This window comes from Halictus rubicundus, chromosome 18 (genome assembly GCF_050948215.1).
Source record: "Halictus rubicundus isolate RS-2024b chromosome 18, iyHalRubi1_principal, whole genome shotgun sequence".
NCBI lineage: Eukaryota > Metazoa > Arthropoda > Insecta > Hymenoptera > Halictidae > Halictus > Halictus rubicundus.
In genome coordinates, this window is record NC_135166.1 from 692626 (window position 1) to 710925 (window position 18300).

An 18300-nucleotide genomic window follows, 5' to 3' on the forward strand; every position below is an offset into this window, starting at 1 on the left:
ATGTCTTCGACCAATAATTACGAACTACATACATACATAAATTTGAATGTACATATAAAAAGTGAAAATAAATAAATAGATAAAAAAAATATTCTATTACTGTGGAAACTTATTGTATGATTCAACAGTGCGATGAGCCTTTTGTGCATGCGTTTCACATTGAACCGACTTATTAAAAGTATGTATACATACGTATGACACGCAATGCAACAGTGTTGTTTCTGTGTACATATTCTACTATACTTTTGGGCATTAATATGTGTATATATTAGTGTAATAAATTTAAGCTAAAAATTTTAGGAAGGTCCCAGTTTATTCGATAAAATACTTTTACGTAAAAAGTGGTGTATTGTTATACATAAGTGTTGCAAGAATCTCGATGATGGCTACATAAATAATATCAATTGGTTGGCAGCAGATGCATTTTGCACTTTATCGTTAGTGTTCCTCAAAAATTGTTTTTATTTAGATTTATTACACAATCAGAATTAACCATACATTTTTTCGTTCGTTTCCAATGTACATATTCATGTATTTTCTGTTTACTGATATATTAGGTTAACTAACTAAGTTTCGTATGTATAACGTATTTTTTCTCTTTTTGTATTATCATCAACATCAAAATGTAACATATGTTGGGTAAGGATGAATTATTTAGTGGTTTCTAAATGCGATAACTTCGACAAGAATTTTTGTAATCATAAAATGTATTGTATGAATTCATCTATTTATTATTGGAACATTTTTATACATAGTTAAATACACATTCGTATCTATCTGTAAATATGTACACACACATATTTCGGTATAAGATGTAGACATCACATCATAACATCTGCTATTTTTATTTTATTTCAGATATTGTAATTAAAGATTGAGGAATGGCTGAAAATGCTTCTTCATCAAATGTAGAGGAAAAGACTATCTCCTCAGCTATGACACAGTGTTATGAGAATTATATCATAGTTGATGTTGGTGCCAACCTTACAAATAAAAAATATAGCAGAGATTTAGATAGTGTAATTCAAAGAGCAAAAGATGCTGGTGTGCAGAAAATTATGGTAACCGGTGCAAGTATCCGATCTAGTAAAGAAGCATTGCGATTAACTAGAATATATCCTGGTACTCTATATTCTACTGCTGGTGTGCATCCTCATGATGCTAAATCATGGGAAAATCCAGACACTTTGCAAGAACTTGAAAGTATAGCTAGCAATCCAGAATGCGTAGCGATAGGAGAATGTGGTTTAGATTATAGTCGTGACTTTTCTGATCCTGAAACACAACGTGCTGTGTTTCATAAACAAGTAGAACTTGCAAGTCAATTAAGTAAACCACTAATAATACACGAAAGAGGAGCCCAAACAGATGTTTTAGAAGTTTTAAACCATCATAAGAATTGTTTACCACCAGTTTTAATTCATTCATTTATTGGAACTGCAGAAGAAGCTCAAGTATATTTAGATCATGGCTTTTATTTAGGAATTACTGGGTATTTGTGTAAAGATAAATCTGATAGTGGAATAAGACAATTACTGGAAAGGGGACACGCACCTTTAGAAAGAATATTAGTAGAAACAGATGCTCCATTCATGTATCCTAATACTAGAGCTAGCAAGCTACCCGCACATGTTAAAGATGCTCTCACAGAACGGTCTATGACATTTCTTCATCGTTATTGTACTTTTCAACGTAACGAACCATGTGCCTTACCAGCAATAGTCGAAATGGTAGCAGCATTTATGCAAATTACTCCAGAGGAAGTTGCTTTAGCCACTGCTTTCAATGCTTTAAAATTGTTCGGCTTGAATCAGTAACATTAAAAATTACTTTTTAACTAAAGATGGTGCTATTTGGTGCTATTTAATGTCTTAATTATTCAATGAAGAATATATTGTCTCTTTTTATGTTTAAAATCATCATTTGTGTGTCTGTATGTACAAGTGTACCTCTTACAATAACAGTAACATGCATTCATATTGTTATAAAATAGCAATTGTGGCAGGTAGTTCATATAAAATTTGTGCCTTATTTATATGTTAATAGATTTTGTCTTTTATATATGTTATTCATATGTTTATGCAACAATACTCAACTACTTATTAAAATTATTACCACACATATGAAACACTTCAATTATGGTAAAATAGATATTTTTTAAGAATATGTATGAAATATATATAAAAACCGAAATCATACAACTTTATCGTTGATGTTATATTTTCGTATAAATAAATTGTTACACTGATGTACAATTTGTAATAGATTTATTTTAAACATAGAATCCCAGTTTTCCAATTATCTAGGAATGTAATTTCATTAAACATTTTCTATGGTTAAAGGCTTAAATGGTTAATAATTCTTGAAGATACAATTTTCTTTCTATCCTATGTAACGTGATCCACTTGCGTAAATTTATAGAAACAACGCTACACCCTGTTAATGTTTTCAATGAGGCCACAGTTTTTTGCCATGTACTTTGTTCGTTCATTGTATACCTACAACTTAATGATACTGGCATAGATAGAATTAATATTCTGTAAAAAAATAAATATGATTTGCATGACATACAGTACTTTTACACGAATTTTGTCAACATGTCTATACCTGCGATATTCTATTGGAACTGCTATATCTTCAACATATGTACTATTACTATAATCATTAGCAGCCAAGGGAGAACCATCCGGTTGTAATATAATAACGTGATCTGAAATAGCAAAGTTAGTTATGTCTTGGAAACTTATTTTAATTACTTATAAACATTTCTTATTTTCTTACCAATAGTATGCCCAAGTTTTGTTTTCATATTATGTCTTATGTACTTATTACCTCTTATTACTTCTTTTAAATATCTTTTTAAGGGAGAAATATTTTCTGTTTCTATGTGTTTTCTAATATAATCAATTGTGTCCTGACCTAATGCAATTCCTTGATACTCTGGATGTAGGGTTTTAACATACTGATGTATTTTTAGAATATAAAACATTATATTTCTGTCTATAATGTTATGGTATCTGCTATTATATACGGAAAAAACATGGTCAAGTAGTTCCTTATTATAAAAATCCAACGAAAGTAAATGGTAAGTAATCGCGACTGTATAACTGAATGTAGAACTTCTATTCATGGTATATTCTAATATTAGTGGCTCTATTGTATCCCAATATTTTGTTTTATAAGAAGAAATGTTCATGCTTTCCACAAAATTAAGCATCTCATTTGGTTGGCAATCAGTTAGTGTCTTTGGATCTTCAATGCATTTTTTTGTTATATAGTCTATAAAAAATCGATCACTGTACTGCATTGTATTCAGTAACGTCAAAATTTCGATGTCTTTATGAAACATTTCATTTTTATTCATAACAGCTTCGCATAGTACATTTATCAGCCGTTCAAAATAAAAATCATTCACCAGACTAAAAAAAAACAAAAGTAACATAACAATAGATCTGATAAATTAATAAATTCATAAAAGTTACATATTATTTAATTATATAATACTTACTTTGTTTCTAAAATGTGAATAATTCGATGAAGTAAAAATTGTATTGTACTGTATTCTAATGACTTGTGATTATATATTATTACATTTTTCACTTTCGTTAAAAGACGTTCGTGAGATCTATGTAGTTTTGGCATACAACTTAATGCATAAAAAATTGATATAGCATCATACATGTTTATATTTCCTTTAGTTCTACACAAAACATTAATAATATGCGTAATTGAATTTTCATCTTTTATTTTATGTGCAAATTTAAGTGCACATATAGCAGTACTAATATTTGTTGTATCAAGTTCAACTTGTATTTGATTGTTGAAAACTACCTTCAAAGCTTTTAACAGAGCCTTTATCAATTCTGTTTCATTTTGGGTTTGTAACATATAATATGATTGTATTATTTGTGAAGTTGTTAAATAATTTATATAACATTTTAGTAATTGAAGTAATGTTGCAATCAATACAGTGTCACTTGGAGTGTTCAAAGAAAATAAGAATCGTAGTACTTTTATAATATCATATGCATTTAGACGTTTTGCATTTTTTTGTATCATTGTACATATCTGTAGAAATTTTGTAGAATTCTTTATATGATCATAATTTATTTTCTCATCTGCTGATAGACGAAATTCATCCATACATTTAAACAGTTCGGTATTTTGTATATTTTCATCATTTTTTTGTATAGATTCCGTAATATTTTCAGTGTATCCTGTTAAAATATCCTTCTGATTTTCTAATTTTTTGTATGCTGAAATATTTAAGAATCGATAACAGGATAAAGAGAAATTAAACATTAAGTCATTTTTACCTTGTACAAAATTTTCAGAACTCTGTACTGTACAGAATTTAGCTACATAATTTGATAATTTTGTCCAATTGTGTAACTTTAGTGAATTATTTATTGATCGCATCACAATTTTATCCATCATATTGTTTTTTCAGATTTTATATTTAGTAAAATACATTAATATAGATTTTATGATATTACAATCTTATTCTTTGTGTTGTAAAAATAAAAAATTGTTAGGTTAGAAAAATGTTTATGATATGTACATAAATCTTTAGTACACATGATCACGGACTTAGAATTCATTCCGAAGCCTGGTTTACTCCTATACCTCGTCTGTGTTATGATTCTAGTGATTCTAGATTACCGATACTGTCAAATTGGGTATTCGATAAAAAATAGAACAAACTTGAAGAAATGATCCTTTATGACAACATTAAACACAATTTAAAAGTAAAAATTGCGATTTTGAATTTCTGTTCAAGTTATTAACAATTCAAATCGGCCAATTGGAACGCATAAAACAGTTCTGTCTCTTTCTTTCATATCTGCTTTCCTTTCAATCTAATTTGCGTTAATATTGGAGAATTAAAAAATTTGTTATTGTTCATAATTCAAATATACAGCTAAATTTATAATTATTCCATTCTTGATTTTCATATTACGTTACTCTGAACAATGAAAAGATATGATCATTGAGAAAAGACAATTTTTCATAATAATTTGATGAAACAAAAGTGGCGCGAAATGCGGCTTTATGCGAATAAAGACCGTACTTTTGCATTGGTTAACCTAAGAATGTATTTAATTCCTAATTATTTGAAAAAAATGGCTAATTCTTTAAGACTGTAACTAGTGATCAATTATTATCTCGAGAAATTAGCCGCGAATAAAATAAAGAAACACAAATAAATATTAACTTTGCGAATGCTGAATGAAAATTCATTGTGGACGTCCAATGTTGTTATCTGTTATGATGTTGACGTATGGTTAAAAGAATGTGTGCATTATTTACTTCTTTATGCTATGATAATTAATTTTTCGAAATATGTCAGAATCCGTGGAGGTGTTAGAAATTAAGAAATGTGTCTTATCAAAATTATGGTACACTACCCTTATCCTTTATCAGGAAACTAACAGTGATAAATCTTTTTGCTGTCAAAGTGATATTGTAGACTTCATTAAATCCGAATCGTTAATCGAAAACTCAATGTGAGTATAATAAGCAGTAAGTTAATCAACTAGTATATTAATACTAAGCAAAACATTTCATTCATGTTTATTTTTTTTCAGTTCTGCTCAAAATAACAGTCAACAATGGATCATTCAAATATTATTGCAAAAACTTATTGGCAATGTCACGTCAGACATAAGAAATGTAAAGAATTATCACAGTTATATGCAAATGCTACAGGCTTTGCAGTTATGTCAAAATTTGACAATACACATACAACAGGTACTTTAATAACCGATTCATTTATTATATTTTTGCTTTCAATTAGAAATATAATTCTTACCGCTAATATATTTTTTTTTTACATATTTTGTAGAAATTATTGATGATATACGAAAGTAATGCAAAACAAGCAGACTCGGAAGTACTTAAAATACTGTATGAAGAGTGTTTTACATTTTTTAAACAAAATATTTATAATAATCCAACCATTGTATGTTGGATTCTTAATGAATTATTATCATTATATGTTAATACATCATCCACTGTTTTTCATAATTTGCAAGATTTTTATGTGTCGCTCGTGAATGAATTATTAGGAAGTGAATTATCAAAACAACAAGCAATTGATAATCTTGGATGCACATTATGTATTCTATCAAAGATGAACATCAGTGAATCTAATAGAATTGAATGGTTCAAATTATGTTTTCCTATACTGTTGAAAACATGTAATATCCAAGATATTGAGCTTGCATTATATTCAAGAACAGAAAGGAAACCTTTTAATGCTTGGCGTGCATTTTTCAATGAAACATGTGCACATTATAGAATTATTAAAAATTTGGATGATGCATTAAAAATTCAAGAAGTATTGTTCGATTATACTTCTACTATTGTACCAGTTGTAAATACAAATAATCTTGTAGAAAGAGTAATTAATACGAAACTGCATTGGGCAACAGACATTTTGGTAAGTAATAAAGAAATCAGTATTGCACTACTTGCATCTGACATTATATTTTTTTTTTCAGGATATTTGTTATATTTTAATGATGAATAGAAAGTATGATAACGTCTCGTCGATATTAAACTCGAAAATATTTCGGAATTTCTGGCCTGTTTTGTTATTTAAAGTTTTAGGCAATTGTGAAAATGAAGAAATTATTTCAAATGGAAGTCAAGAACACGATATAATTAAATATATAAGATCGAAATGTGATTTTGATAGATTTCATGATTCTACTTTACAAGAATGCAATATTGAATTGAAAAAATGTATTACAGTTGTGGAATACATTATGAATCAGACAAACAATACTTGCAGCATAGATAATGATAATCAGAATCTAGAGCCAGTTAAACAGAGAATTTCCATAAAGCAGATAATCAAGCTTTTATTGCATTTTAACAGTTTGTCAGTATTGAAGATGACAACAAATATTCATGAGCAACAATATAATGCAATAGAAAACTTGTTGAAAGATCTTTCTGAACCTGAAGATACTTTGTACGCATACTGTAGCATGTTTAGCGCTCTGAAAGCACTTTTATTATGCGATACCTATGATACAAAACAGAGTGTTATTATGCGTCATTTCACGGACATGAAATATTATGTACAAATTTTATATCCGCTTAATTTGCGAATAGATGTAATAAAGAATATATTTTCTTTACTGTTCTTGAGACACGAGCACTTCGACTATTCTCAAAAGAGTTATGATAACAGTAATACAAGTACCTCGGATGGACAAACGAATTTTGGAAATAAACTATTAGAACAAAGTTTCACAGGGTTTTTTTGTAATAAATATGCCATAAGAGATATGCTATTTCATTTGAAAGAAATTCTGTCAGTCACAGAAGTTGAATTCACAAAAATGAAAAATGAAAACGGATGCGCAGAAATAGATCAAATTGAAAAAGATATCTCAGCTATCAATGCAGTAATCACAGATGCTAAATGGAGATTAGAACTTTATACAAATTCACAGTTTGTGGAAGACATCAATATATATAAAGATGCAAACAAAAATGTTCATGCTAAACATAAAGTTCTAATAGATGGAAAACTGATTTCGAATCGTTTCAAAGAGAATGTATTTTCTTATCAGAAAGGTAGTATATCTGATGATACAAAAATTCGATCCGACAGTAGCTCTGAATCAGAACCGCTACACAATAGTACTAGATGGAAAAAACGAAAGAACACGCCACAAGCAATAGATGCTATAACAAACAAGGATACAGCACACAAACCGTTATTTGTAAACTTTATGTTGGCAACTAAAGAAAGTCTAGTTATTCAGTGTTTGTGGAAGAATGATTATATCAAAGCAAAGGATATTATAGAGGTAAATCGTTTACGTAGTCGATATTTATATATTTCTTATCACAGACTCAAACCGTTCATATGCATCTTCTTCAAATTCAGTAGGTTCATAGGTAATAAATTCTTCTGGTTTCTCCTTTTTTTTTACCTCTTTCGCTAAAATACCAGGTGGATTAACTGTATAATATTGTTTTGCTAATAAAATCCTTTTGTTTGGAAAGCAAAACTTGCAACGAAAACAGCAACAACACCAACCTGTAGATTAATATATTGCTTATATAAATTTTCATTACTATATTAAAAGTGATACTATAAATTACCTTTATGACACCAACAAGGAATTGCAAGACATATGTAAATTAGTAACCAAACTTTAATAATTAACCATGTTTTTTGTACAGATTTTTTTATTTTAGGTGTTTCATGTTCATAGTTATATATCAAACAGTCTATAGCTTTTATACCCAACTTTTTTGATGTTTCTGTACAATTTTTGAAATCAAGTAATTTTTGTATTGTTTCTACAGGATATTTTTCCGATCGTTCTTCATCAGTATAATTCGATAGTAAACTATCAGTTGTATATTTTCCCATTTGTTCCTCATATTCTCTTTTAAAGTTTTCATAGTCATATTCTTCTTCGTTTGGTTCTATTTCTTTAGTATGTGGTGTAATAGCTTTCATTTTGACAGGTGTATAATTTTGAAGACTATCTGTAGTTTCTTCATAGTCATCAGCATTAGGGATACTTTTTGTTGTTACTAATAATGAAAGGTCGATAGGTTTCATCTGAAAGAAGTCTTCTTTTTCCACAGGATTAGTTTGATATAGGTCATTCTTACGTTTTGCTCTGATTAATTTTTCAAACGAATTTATTATCTTTGATAATCTGAAAATAGATATACATTAGAAGGACACTTTAATCACTTTGGAATTTTCATTGATTAATTTTTAAACACTTTATCCAAGTCTTCTTTAAACCCAGCAACAAATGCTTCGTTCTTGCTTTCAATGTTAGAATCTTCCCATACAATTGGTTCAAATTGATTAAGCACGTTTGTAACCTGTGCTTTATTTACACTGTTACGTTTATTATAGTTTTCCACTAAAGAATGCAGTGGTTTGTATCGACTTTCATCGTCCATGTAAAGTTTCAGGACTGCAAGATCTACAGGTTGAATCATTTCATTCTCATTTGGTTCATTGTAATCTTTAGTATCAGATGCAATCTCAAATACATTTGTGTCCTGGAAATTAATCTGACTGGTTAATTATATGTATCTGCACGAGTTAATTTGTATAAGAGATTAATAATAATTAAGGAAATAGCATTATTTATTAATACTCAGCTTTATATAATGATAATGGATTAACACGAATAGATAAAAGTAATAATGTAATTAAAATTTCTTGAAATAACATATTTAATGGCATATAACGCTTTTTCTTTATATCATAGGCATCTGACATGAAGAATACTCAGCTATGTGGTGAACTGCAATTTTCGAAAGCATTGTGTATGTTTAGAGAGAACATATGTAAACAAGCTAATTCATTACAGGATAAAAATCCATCTAATGAGAACTTACAATCTTCTACATTCGAGGTATATTCCACAAATTATCTTATATTAATATAATAGGAAATGTATTTAGAAATTATATTTTTACAGAACTTGAGACAAGTAGCACAAGAAGGAATACTTTCTTCTAGACAAACTAGCCAATTCGAGACTTTTCTAGCATCTCAAGAAATTAATTTACGTTTGCTGAGCAAGGATGTCCTTAGTGTAAACGAAATATTTGCAATATGTGTGTTAGATATGGCTTTAACCATGAGTCCAATTTATTCTATTTCAAGCAATCTTTGCGATGTCGCAATGAAATATTTGAAATTGTGTAAAACATTTGACAATACAGAATACGAATATTTCTTTTCTAAAATTTATCAATTGTTACATGAAAGAAAAGAAGACCTTTCTGTAGAAAATATACTCTGTGATGCAAAAATCTCATTGAGTATGAAAGAGTTCAAAGCAATAGAAGACATCTGGACTGATATAGCAATGAAACATCAGAAGCTCAAAGAATCACAGACAAATAAACATACAATTAATAAAATTCTGAAAGATAGTAACTATTTACCAGGTTTAAAAATTCTGAGCAAAGCGGTTGGTATCCCTAGCGACACTGAAAAATATATACAAATTATTTATTCTCATTTAAAACTCTTGCATACAATTATTCCAACTGATCATCAGATACTCACAGTTTCTGACTTATTAAAGACTCCATTGCATTATTACTTCGGTTATCAAATTTTTAATCTTGAAACAGAACCAGATAAACTCGAAAGGATTGCACATAATTTACAAGTTAATTTAGTATACAGCATTCTTACAAATGCTTGTCCCATACTTTTGCGTGAAAAAAGTGTTAAGAAACCTATCAAAAATAAAGAAAATGGATGTATTATCTTGAACAAAGAATTAAGTCAATTGGTAGGTAGGACTTTATTAAAAGTAATATTCAATGATATTGAATAATATGAAATATCATTAGAGAAACACTAAACAAACACTTTTATTATTTCAGGATTTAAATCATGATACACATGGTCCAAACGAATGTGTTTCAGAGATACTAACAGAGCTCTTGGAAATCTTACAGGGTATGAATGTGGATCAGTTTTCCTTGAGCGATGATGTTTGTAGATCAATTTCGAAACATCCAGACATTAAAAATGTGTTAAGTAAAACATCTCGTCTTGCAAGACTAGATTTAAGTGAACTATCTATGGGAGACGAAACATTGACCTTTCTTTTGAATACATGGAATCTTATGTTTCTTCATGCAAGCTTAATTATCTGGACAGATCATCCTGCATTCAATAATTTACAACAGGCGGTTTCATTGATGTCAATTGGTTACTTAATTGGCGATTTGGGTTTGGTAACACTTACCGCGCTCAGATCGAAATTACTCAACAATATGATGTTAAGTAATAAATTTTTCATGGAACTCGAAGAACTTAACGAACCAATATGGCAAGATCTAGACATTACCCATGATCCGAAAGTCATTTTTACAATGGCCAGTGAATTTTATGGAACACCTCGTATCCGAGTAAGTTGACTTGTTATTGTTTATTTCTATTATAAATCACAATACACTTCGTTAATGAGATCATATTGCTAGGTTTGTAATCCAAAAACGATAAATGAAAGTTTGAAAGAGGCTTTCCAGGAATATTTTGATTATTACTCGTCGAGATTCGAGGAATCAGAGCAAAACGCGGAAAAGGAAGTAACTATCATGTTACCCGATATTGTACAGCAATATCAAAATTTTATTTCTAACAATTGGAAAAATAATATGCAGGACATAAACGACAGCCAAGATTTGTTATCAGTCGATGATTATTTTAAGCATATTGAAAAAAACGTAATAATTCAATACATACCGCCTTCGAATTCATACAACGTGATATTAAAGTATAAAAGTTTGTCCTATACACATAATGAGAAAGAAACTAATTCGGATAAGAGCATGCAGAAAGCTGACAATGTACGATCAAGTTTGCTGCAATATTTAGAAAGTTATTGTTGGGTTGTATCTTATCTTCTGCAAAGAATATTTAACGAGAATCCAACTATTTTAGAAAACAATTGTGATAAATTAAAACGCACCGCTTGTCTCGAAAACTTGCTAAGCTCGTCTTGGATCAAAGATATAAAATCTCTTTTTGAAAATAATGAAGCTCTAGCGGCTATTCTTGAAATAATACCGAGACAAAAATTGTGGTCGCATTTTGAGGAGACATTAAAAGAAAATGAATGGCACAATTGTTTGAAGCTTTTAAATGCTTTGCCAGACAATCTGATCACAAGTACGGAATTACAATACTTTAAAGATAAAATTCTCGGTTATATTATTTCCAAAGAAGACACCAAAATATTGCAATATGTATATCAAATTAAAGATATTTATATTTTAAGTCAAACAGTATTATATAATGTGAAGAAATGGCACGTGAATATTTCTGTGAACGCTTTGCTCCATACAGTGCATCACATGGACACTTACAAATTGCCTGCACCCTGTAAATTGCAATTAAAAGAAATCCTACATAGAGTGCTCATATTTCACAGAATGCTTCCATATTGTACGTTCGAGTCAGACAGCATTTGTTACAATGTTGCTTATTGTACAGATGAGATTGATCAATTTCAAGTTATTAGATCATTAATAAGTGCAGATAAATTTGAATTGTGTTTAGAATGGCTAGAAAGTCAAGCATTCTCTTTGGAAATAGATCTTTCTGTGGAGCAAGACTTTTTGATAGGTCTCCTAAGAAGTGAATCTCAACATTTCAAGCAAACATCAAAGGTAAAATGAAATCAATGCATTATGAGTGATGTTATCTAATTTTATTAATGCTGTTCTTTTTTTTAGTTTCTTCAATCTTTACCTTTGAATCAGTCAGTGAAACTATGCGAAACGGTATTAAAAAAACTAGACTCTATTGATTCAATGCAATTTATTTGTAATTATTTGTTAGAGCATTGCAAAGCAACCGAGACAATCAAATATAGGAAAACCACAATAGGAATTGAAATTTTACACATGCTAGATGTTCAAGAGAGAGCATTGCATATTCATCTTATAAAAGAACCATTACTAATGTTAGAACAGTTATTAATGAATTGTAAATTTGAAAGTGTTCAGAAAATACTAAATAAAATTACGGACCGATTGGCACAAGTGGGCATTTCGAGAGACGATTTCGATAAAACTATAAGATTTTATGCTCAAAAATCATTGGATTGTCGCGTATCTTTACAATGTGATACTGTTGATAGCAAATCGAAACGTACGCAGTATTTGGAAACAGAAAACAACGAATTTGTTATGCCTGTTGTAGTTCCTACTAAAGAAGAATGGGTGCCTAATGATAAGGTATATGATGAAAGTCTGCTGTCTTGCATACTTATAATACACAACGATAAATTTTCTCATTCTAAATTTTTGTTAATAGGCTAGAAAATGCAGTTGTTGCAAAACTGTTATATTTTCCATGTTCAACAGACGACATCATTGTCGCAGATGCGGTCGTGTTATATGCGCTCAATGTTCTCAACATCGCATGCAGGTATCTGGTTATCCACCTTCTGTACTAGTGCGCGTATGCGATGATTGCAAACGACTTACAGTACTACAAACGCGAGTACTACAAGGAACACCATCCACTGCTAGTAGTGAAACATTTGACTGCTGGAAATTGACGAAAGATGAAAAGCATAATGAATCTATTAGAGAAGAATTTTCATTCGAGTATGCGCCAAACATTTCTTTGTGTCTGGCCATACTTAACTTACATTCTGATCATGAAACGTACACCAGGTAATTGTTGTATTTATATATTATTATTACTATTAATTCGTTACATAAGGTGAAATTTTTTACATGGCTTTTTAATCATGTTCACGCTTTAAGGAAATATAACTTTGGTTGAAAGTAATTCTTTTAATAAATAGTTGACACACTTTCTTCATTTGTTAATATTCATGTGGGAGGATAATTCTTTATCCTCCTATCGTAATTTCCTAAAGTATTTGTCGTGACTGTTGAAAAATATTTAAGAATTATATTAAACCAAAGTTTCGTAGACATTGAAAATGATCATTTCAATATATTCCCTTGCCAGTAATACTACAATTATCATTACAGTTTTTTACTAGACCGATGCGACGAGATGAAGCGTCTTTTACAACCTGTTAGCGGAGGAAAAGTAAATCCAGAAGTAGATCATACAGTGATCATCAAAATGATACGTTCTCTCTTGGTTGCGGCAAAAGTGAAATGTGCCAAACTTGGTTTCAACACTGGACTTGTACACTGCGATCGCTTTCTGTCGCAAGTAGACCTGATTGCCAGTTTAGTTCATTTCGACTGTTTGCATTACATACCTTCAGATAATTTGGATGGGAAAGCCTTGAAAAAATTAAGGGATCTACTGATTGAAAAAGAACAATGGATCCTTGCACTGGACGTGAGTACCAAAGCAGGACTGGATACTCAAGGCGTCTGGGTAACTTGGGGTAAAACATGTTTGAAAGTAGGATACTTCGATGAAGCTAGAGAGAAGTTCTCCCACTGTCTTGATAAAATTCAACACGAAGAATTTGACGATTGGGTGTTCCTATCATATCCAAAAGATTCAATGACTGAAATCAAAAGAGACCAGAGGTCAATATCTGAAAATAAAATTAACGAGGGTATAGAAATTACAATGGACGAGTTAAGCGTAAGAAAAACGGAAATCTCAAAAAACCGTCCACTAAAAGATCCACCACTACTTACAGAGATTCAACAAATATTAGACAATCTGAGTACATACAAACAATACGTACAATTTCCTCACCAGTGCAAGTCTAATGCTGCACAAGAAATATCGATTGTCTTCGGATATCTTAAAGTAACAAATCAAGGACAAACAACTCTTAAAAATCCATTTTCATCCATGCAACAAATTTACTATTACGAGACTCTTTATTATCTATTAATGTATGGAAGTTTGAATTCAGTTATAGAATTTTTCTTAAAACACGATCAATTTGACGAATGCTTAACGTTTACTTTAGAAAATGATTTAGAACCCGATTTATTTTTCAATGGAATTTATATGTACTGTTTAAAGAATGGAAACACTGAAAAACTCCATGAAGCAATGAAAAATAAAGATCCTAGTCTGCTAATTTGGAAAAAATATTTGATATACGTCTGTTACAGCTTAGAAAGGCGACAATACCTACATATTTTATACCAATTACAACTGTTCATGAAAGACTTTATACGAGCCGCAATGACATGCATTCGATTTTATCGCAGTGAAATAAGTAATTATTCAGATTTATGTGCTAAAGGACATTATTTGCTGGACGCTCGAGAACACTTGGAGTCTGAGTTGCAAATCGAAAGTTTAAACAGAAAAAGGAAGAAAAGTACGAGTTCCATGCACAGTAATCACGGAATTTTAACAATGGAAATGGAACCTCCCGAAATAGATAAACATGTAAACACCATCTCTAGGCAAATGGAAATTGCAAAATTCTTAGCTACTTGCGAGAAAGAGGGAAGAACACCCGTTCAGTTTTTGAATTTGTTTCCGGGCAAAGATTCGGACAATGATAAAACTACTGAACTACCAACTTTATTCGGCAATCAGCAACAGAAAATAGATTTGGCTGTTCTAGCCATTCTCTGTGGGCGCAACATTGAAGAAGGATTTGGGATTGCATTCAGAATAATGCAAGGTTTACGAACAATTACAATTCCACACAATATAAATACCTTTTGATATACTACAGTATATTCATTCATATTAGTGATATTGATATATATATCCGTAATATGATAAATACATGTTTACATATTATTTCAGATTACAATCTACCACAACAGAAAGTGTATTCTTTAGCTGGTCATATCTTGACACTGAAATGCGATATTCCTGGAATAGAGCAATTGGTTAAATGTTGTCATTCCTCTGGAATATCAAATTCAAACATCATTTCAGACTATGTTCTAACACATTGTATAAAATTATTGTTGAATCGGTCGCACGGTGAAATGGAAGCAGCTGTTAAAAATGATGTACATAATCTGATCAAACTGATAACCGATATAGAACTCAAAGTAAGATTACACGTTAAGACATTTTAATCCCATAAGATTCATCACCGCGACATTCTTAGTTTATTCAGTACATTTCATGATTGTAGATAAACGCATATATCGAGTGTAAGCACTTGAAGACTGCATACTTGTTGGCTGTTAACCATTCAAGAGCACAGGATATAAGAAAAATTTTGAAAGAATCTGATAGACTTGGACAAACTGCCATTAAAGCAATATGCATGAAATGGCTTCAGCAAGAACCAAAATCGTGATGCTAGACTGTCTTATAAAAGTAAGTAATATATTTTATGTTCCTGTTATGTTGTTATTACACATCTCTACAGATTTTTAAAAAACATTATACGTATAATTGTATTTCAAGTGATTCCAAGTATCGAGTAAGAACAGTCTTAATGCATTCCATGAATATTTGTATAATGTAATGTACAAAGCGAATTTATTTTTCATAGCTTTTCACTTTTTAAAAGTGGTAATTATATAAGTGAAACTTCAGAGTTTATAACTAGATAAGTGTAAATTAATTGTAACATAGAAAATGCAATAACTGCAGTGTTTATAAACAATTTATTTAAGTATATGTATAATAATAAATAACATTGGAATAATGAATAAAATATGTCTATTTTCATAAGCAGAATAATACATCTTTCTAATGATTTGTTATTATAGTGCTTACAAAAATATATTTAAAAATGTCCTCTTTCCTTGCTCCCATTTGTGCAAGAAGTGTGACTACTAAGAAATGAATGTTATAAAACAATGCTGGAATGTAATGTATTCATATTTGAAATTCTAATTAAACAATTTCAATTACCCTCTTCAATAAGTCGCATGAAAGTTCAAAGTAGTTGTAATTATATTTATAAAAATAAGAAAATCTATTATATTCTGATGACATATCTTTTCAATTCAAAGATAAAACTATTTTACAACATGACAGAGTACCAATTATTCTGCAATGTTTATTTATGATTTTTTATCTTCACTCACTAGAGATGACAGTTTTTCTTCATATTTTTCTGCAAATGCGGGGTCTGTATTTTTAATAGATGAAAGTAAAGAATCCTTTTCTTGTTGGGACCAGTTATTGCTCCACTCTCGAAACAGTTTTACCCGACATTGAAATATACTCGGAGGTCTATCGGATCCTTCAGCACATCCTAGAGTTTCCATTCTAGGTACTAATCCATTCACAAGACCAGCAGGCCCGCACTGTTCCAGGAGTATGCTCATAAAGTCACTTCTCTGCATTTCTGACCACTCTTGAAACCATTCTATTACATAGCGCAATTGAGCTTCATTCGATAGCAGAGCAGACATACTTTATCTTAAAAAAAAAAAAAGAACAGTTGTTAATTAATTACCTATATTTTACATTAAATTGACAGTTATTACAAAATTTATAAGATCAAAGAAGAACAGATAAAAACAAATGAAAAAGAATAAATATAAAAGTATTATTGAAAAGAGTTGTAAACACAAAACAATTTTTCGATAATTAATAAGTATTTAGATTATGTGAAACTGAACATTTTTAATTTTCATAACACCATAAAAGGTATGGGATAAAAGAAATTAATGTTTACCGGTCACGTTTTCTTTTACCGGTGATGTAACTTTGGTTCCCTTATAATCGATTTATCGCTTTTCAGCATCACAAAACGTTCAGGGCAAGATGCTTGTCAACACGGTTGCAACGACAAATCCATCTCATCGTATGAAATCGGACTGTGTACTATTTTAGAGTGCCATACAAAAAATCTACAATAACAAATGTAATAAGTAGTTACAGGTACACTGTTAATCGATCAATTTGCATTTCTTAGGGTTAACTTCGATCTCCTCTTCAAAATCCGACTCACTCTCCGATGTTAGCCGATCTAAAATTGATAAAAATTTATTAGTTTTCTCGACCTATCGAACTAATAATTTAGATGAATATGTCATTTCCAGATTTATTTACTTGCAACACTGATAGAGCTGTCTTGTTTTTCTATTAAGCTAGTCAAAAAATTATTAATTTTTACTTGACTTTGCTTCAAACACGAAATTAAGCCGCTCAAATTATTTTCGTTTAGCTGGACACTACTATTATCTTCATAAATACACCCATTGTTTTCACTAATTTTTACATACACTGTCATATCTGTCATCGCGATTTACTTTCTACAATTTTGTATTTGTTCGTAAAAATATTTGCATTGATAAGCATGCAACTTTTATATCGCTTAAAGTTTGAGCTATTTGTAAAGAGCATGTGGATTTTTTTTATAATACTTAATCGTGTGAACAATAAATTTTGAATAATGAAAATTAAATCTAGAATATATTTAGTTAAAGTTTTCTTAAACTGTAATGTCAGAAAAATAATATCTTTACTGAATTTATCAGTTTAGTAAAATTTTATAATTACGAAGAATTCTTCGATACATGCGAACTCGCCATAAATGACGCAGGTTCTAATACAGGCTAAAAAGATAATGCAGGGTAGTGTTCGGGATTCCTCCGCTGGGTGGCGCCACGTACATCTTCCGGCAAAATCTGCAAACAGCGCCATTACCTCGTAGTGGCAAAACGCCCAAGCTTGTAGCCGACTAGTTTTCGGGTTTCCAACGCCAGGTGGCGCTGGCGGCACAAAAACCCGGTTACTCGGTCGGTAACGTTTGGCTAACAGTTTGAGCGTTTTGCCGCAACAGTCTAGTGGCGCTATTTACAGATTTTCACGAGCAGATGATTCCTGCCGCTTATTGCACTACCGCTTATGGGAATATCGGCAAGAATCATTTGTTCTGTTCT

At 30.5% G+C, this 18300-nt stretch overlaps 6 protein-coding genes across 11 annotated transcripts in view; 3 read left to right on the forward strand and 3 right to left on the reverse strand.

The window, feature by feature from the left end:
• Nucleotides 1-18300, forward strand: part of Emre (Essential MCU regulator) — a 61413-nt gene that overhangs the window by 25255 nt on the left and 17858 nt on the right. The window lies entirely within an intron of this gene.
• LOC143362928 (3'-5' ssDNA/RNA exonuclease TatD) lies at nucleotides 41-2262 on the forward strand. 4 transcript variants are annotated; one of them, XM_076803443.1, is made up of 2 exons: nucleotides 41-178; nucleotides 859-2262. In XM_076803443.1, exon 2 carries the CDS (start codon nucleotides 882-884, stop codon nucleotides 1815-1817), a length of 936 nt encoding a protein of 311 aa, XP_076659558.1. In that variant the 5' UTR covers nucleotides 41-178; nucleotides 859-881; the 3' UTR covers nucleotides 1818-2262. The 4 variants fall into 4 exon arrangements, with proteins under 4 accessions (XP_076659558.1, XP_076659560.1, XP_076659557.1 ...); XM_076803445.1 differs by lacking the exon at nucleotides 41-178 and adding an exon at nucleotides 276-407; XM_076803442.1 differs by lacking the exon at nucleotides 41-178 and adding an exon at nucleotides 294-437.
• LOC143362927 (uncharacterized) lies at nucleotides 2251-4628 on the reverse strand. 2 transcript variants are annotated; one of them, XM_076803440.1, is made up of 5 exons: nucleotides 4317-4628; nucleotides 3509-4256; nucleotides 2782-3419; nucleotides 2608-2710; nucleotides 2251-2537 (listed from the first exon to the last, which is right to left on the reverse strand). In XM_076803440.1, exons 1-5 carry the CDS (start codon nucleotides 4435-4437, stop codon nucleotides 2345-2347), a joined length of 1803 nt encoding a protein of 600 aa, XP_076659555.1. In that variant the 5' UTR covers nucleotides 4438-4628; the 3' UTR covers nucleotides 2251-2344. The 2 variants fall into 2 exon arrangements, with proteins under 2 accessions (XP_076659555.1, XP_076659554.1); XM_076803439.1 differs by having other exon boundaries at nucleotides 3509-4628.
• Sptz (zinc finger FYVE-type containing 26 spastizin) lies at nucleotides 5145-16475 on the forward strand. Of its 2 annotated transcripts, XM_076803437.1 has the most exons (14): nucleotides 5145-5507; nucleotides 5589-5751; nucleotides 5846-6442; nucleotides 6504-7826; nucleotides 9264-9410; nucleotides 9477-10304; nucleotides 10399-10929; nucleotides 11002-12192; nucleotides 12259-12762; nucleotides 12842-13206; nucleotides 13534-15119; nucleotides 15248-15501; nucleotides 15588-15775; nucleotides 15866-16475. In XM_076803437.1, the coding sequence occupies exons 1-13, from the start codon at nucleotides 5344-5346 to the stop codon at nucleotides 15753-15755; spliced, it is 7821 nt and encodes a 2606-aa protein (XP_076659552.1). In that variant the 5' UTR covers nucleotides 5145-5343; the 3' UTR covers nucleotides 15756-15775; nucleotides 15866-16475. The 2 variants fall into 2 exon arrangements, with proteins under 2 accessions (XP_076659552.1, XP_076659551.1); XM_076803436.1 differs by having other exon boundaries at nucleotides 15588-16475.
• On the reverse strand, nucleotides 7821-8593 carry LOC143362929 (uncharacterized). The gene is made up of 2 exons (XM_076803446.1): nucleotides 8125-8593; nucleotides 7821-8059 (listed from the first exon to the last, which is right to left on the reverse strand). Exons 1-2 carry the CDS (start codon nucleotides 8591-8593, stop codon nucleotides 7851-7853), a joined length of 678 nt encoding a protein of 225 aa, XP_076659561.1. The 3' UTR covers nucleotides 7821-7850.
• On the reverse strand, nucleotides 8595-17909 carry LOC143362931 (uncharacterized). Its single transcript, XM_076803448.1, has 6 exons — nucleotides 17468-17909; nucleotides 17295-17384; nucleotides 17091-17213; nucleotides 16495-16831; nucleotides 8764-9051; nucleotides 8595-8693 (listed from the first exon to the last, which is right to left on the reverse strand). The coding sequence occupies exons 4-6, from the start codon at nucleotides 16822-16824 to the stop codon at nucleotides 8667-8669; spliced, it is 645 nt and encodes a 214-aa protein (XP_076659563.1). The 5' UTR covers nucleotides 16825-16831; nucleotides 17091-17213; nucleotides 17295-17384; nucleotides 17468-17909; the 3' UTR covers nucleotides 8595-8666.

What these genes read in the sequence shown, in the direction of transcription:
- LOC143362928 (XM_076803443.1), top strand. Translation starts at nt 882, where the DNA reads ATGGCTGAAAATGCTTCTTCATCAAATGTAGAGGAAAAGACTATCTCC.
- LOC143362927 (XM_076803439.1), bottom strand. Translation starts at nt 4,437, where the DNA reads ATGATGGATAAAATTGTGATGCGATCAATAAATAATTCACTAAAGTTA. An exon ending in ATTCACATTTTAGAAACAAA is followed by an intron (nt 3,420 to 3,508) that starts GTAAGTATTATA and finishes GTTTTTTTTTAG; the next exon opens with TCTGGTGAATGATTTTTATT. An exon ending in GTTCCAATAGAATATCGCAG is followed by an intron (nt 2,538 to 2,607) that starts GTATAGACATGT and finishes ATTTTTTTACAG; the next exon opens with AATATTAATTCTATCTATGC.
- Sptz (XM_076803436.1), top strand. Translation starts at nt 5,344, where the DNA reads ATGTCAGAATCCGTGGAGGTGTTAGAAATTAAGAAATGTGTCTTATCA. An exon ending in AAGCAAAGGATATTATAGAG is followed by an intron (nt 7,827 to 9,263) that starts GTAAATCGTTTA and finishes TTTATATCATAG; the next exon opens with GCATCTGACATGAAGAATAC. An exon ending in ATTTCAAGCAAACATCAAAG is followed by an intron (nt 12,193 to 12,258) that starts GTAAAATGAAAT and finishes TCTTTTTTTTAG; the next exon opens with TTTCTTCAATCTTTACCTTT.
- LOC143362929 (XM_076803446.1), bottom strand. Translation starts at nt 8,593, where the DNA reads ATGAAACCTATCGACCTTTCATTATTAGTAACAACAAAAAGTATCCCT. An exon ending in TCCTTGTTGGTGTCATAAAG is followed by an intron (nt 8,060 to 8,124) that starts GTAATTTATAGT and finishes ATTAATCTACAG; the next exon opens with GTTGGTGTTGTTGCTGTTTT.
- LOC143362931 (XM_076803448.1), bottom strand. Translation starts at nt 16,824, where the DNA reads ATGTCTGCTCTGCTATCGAATGAAGCTCAATTGCGCTATGTAATAGAA. An exon ending in AAGAAAAACTGTCATCTCTA is followed by an intron (nt 9,052 to 16,494) that starts GTGAGTGAAGAT and finishes ATTAATTTCCAG; the next exon opens with GACACAAATGTATTTGAGAT. An exon ending in TTAAAGAAGACTTGGATAAA is followed by an intron (nt 8,694 to 8,763) that starts GTGTTTAAAAAT and finishes ATCTATTTTCAG; the next exon opens with ATTATCAAAGATAATAAATT.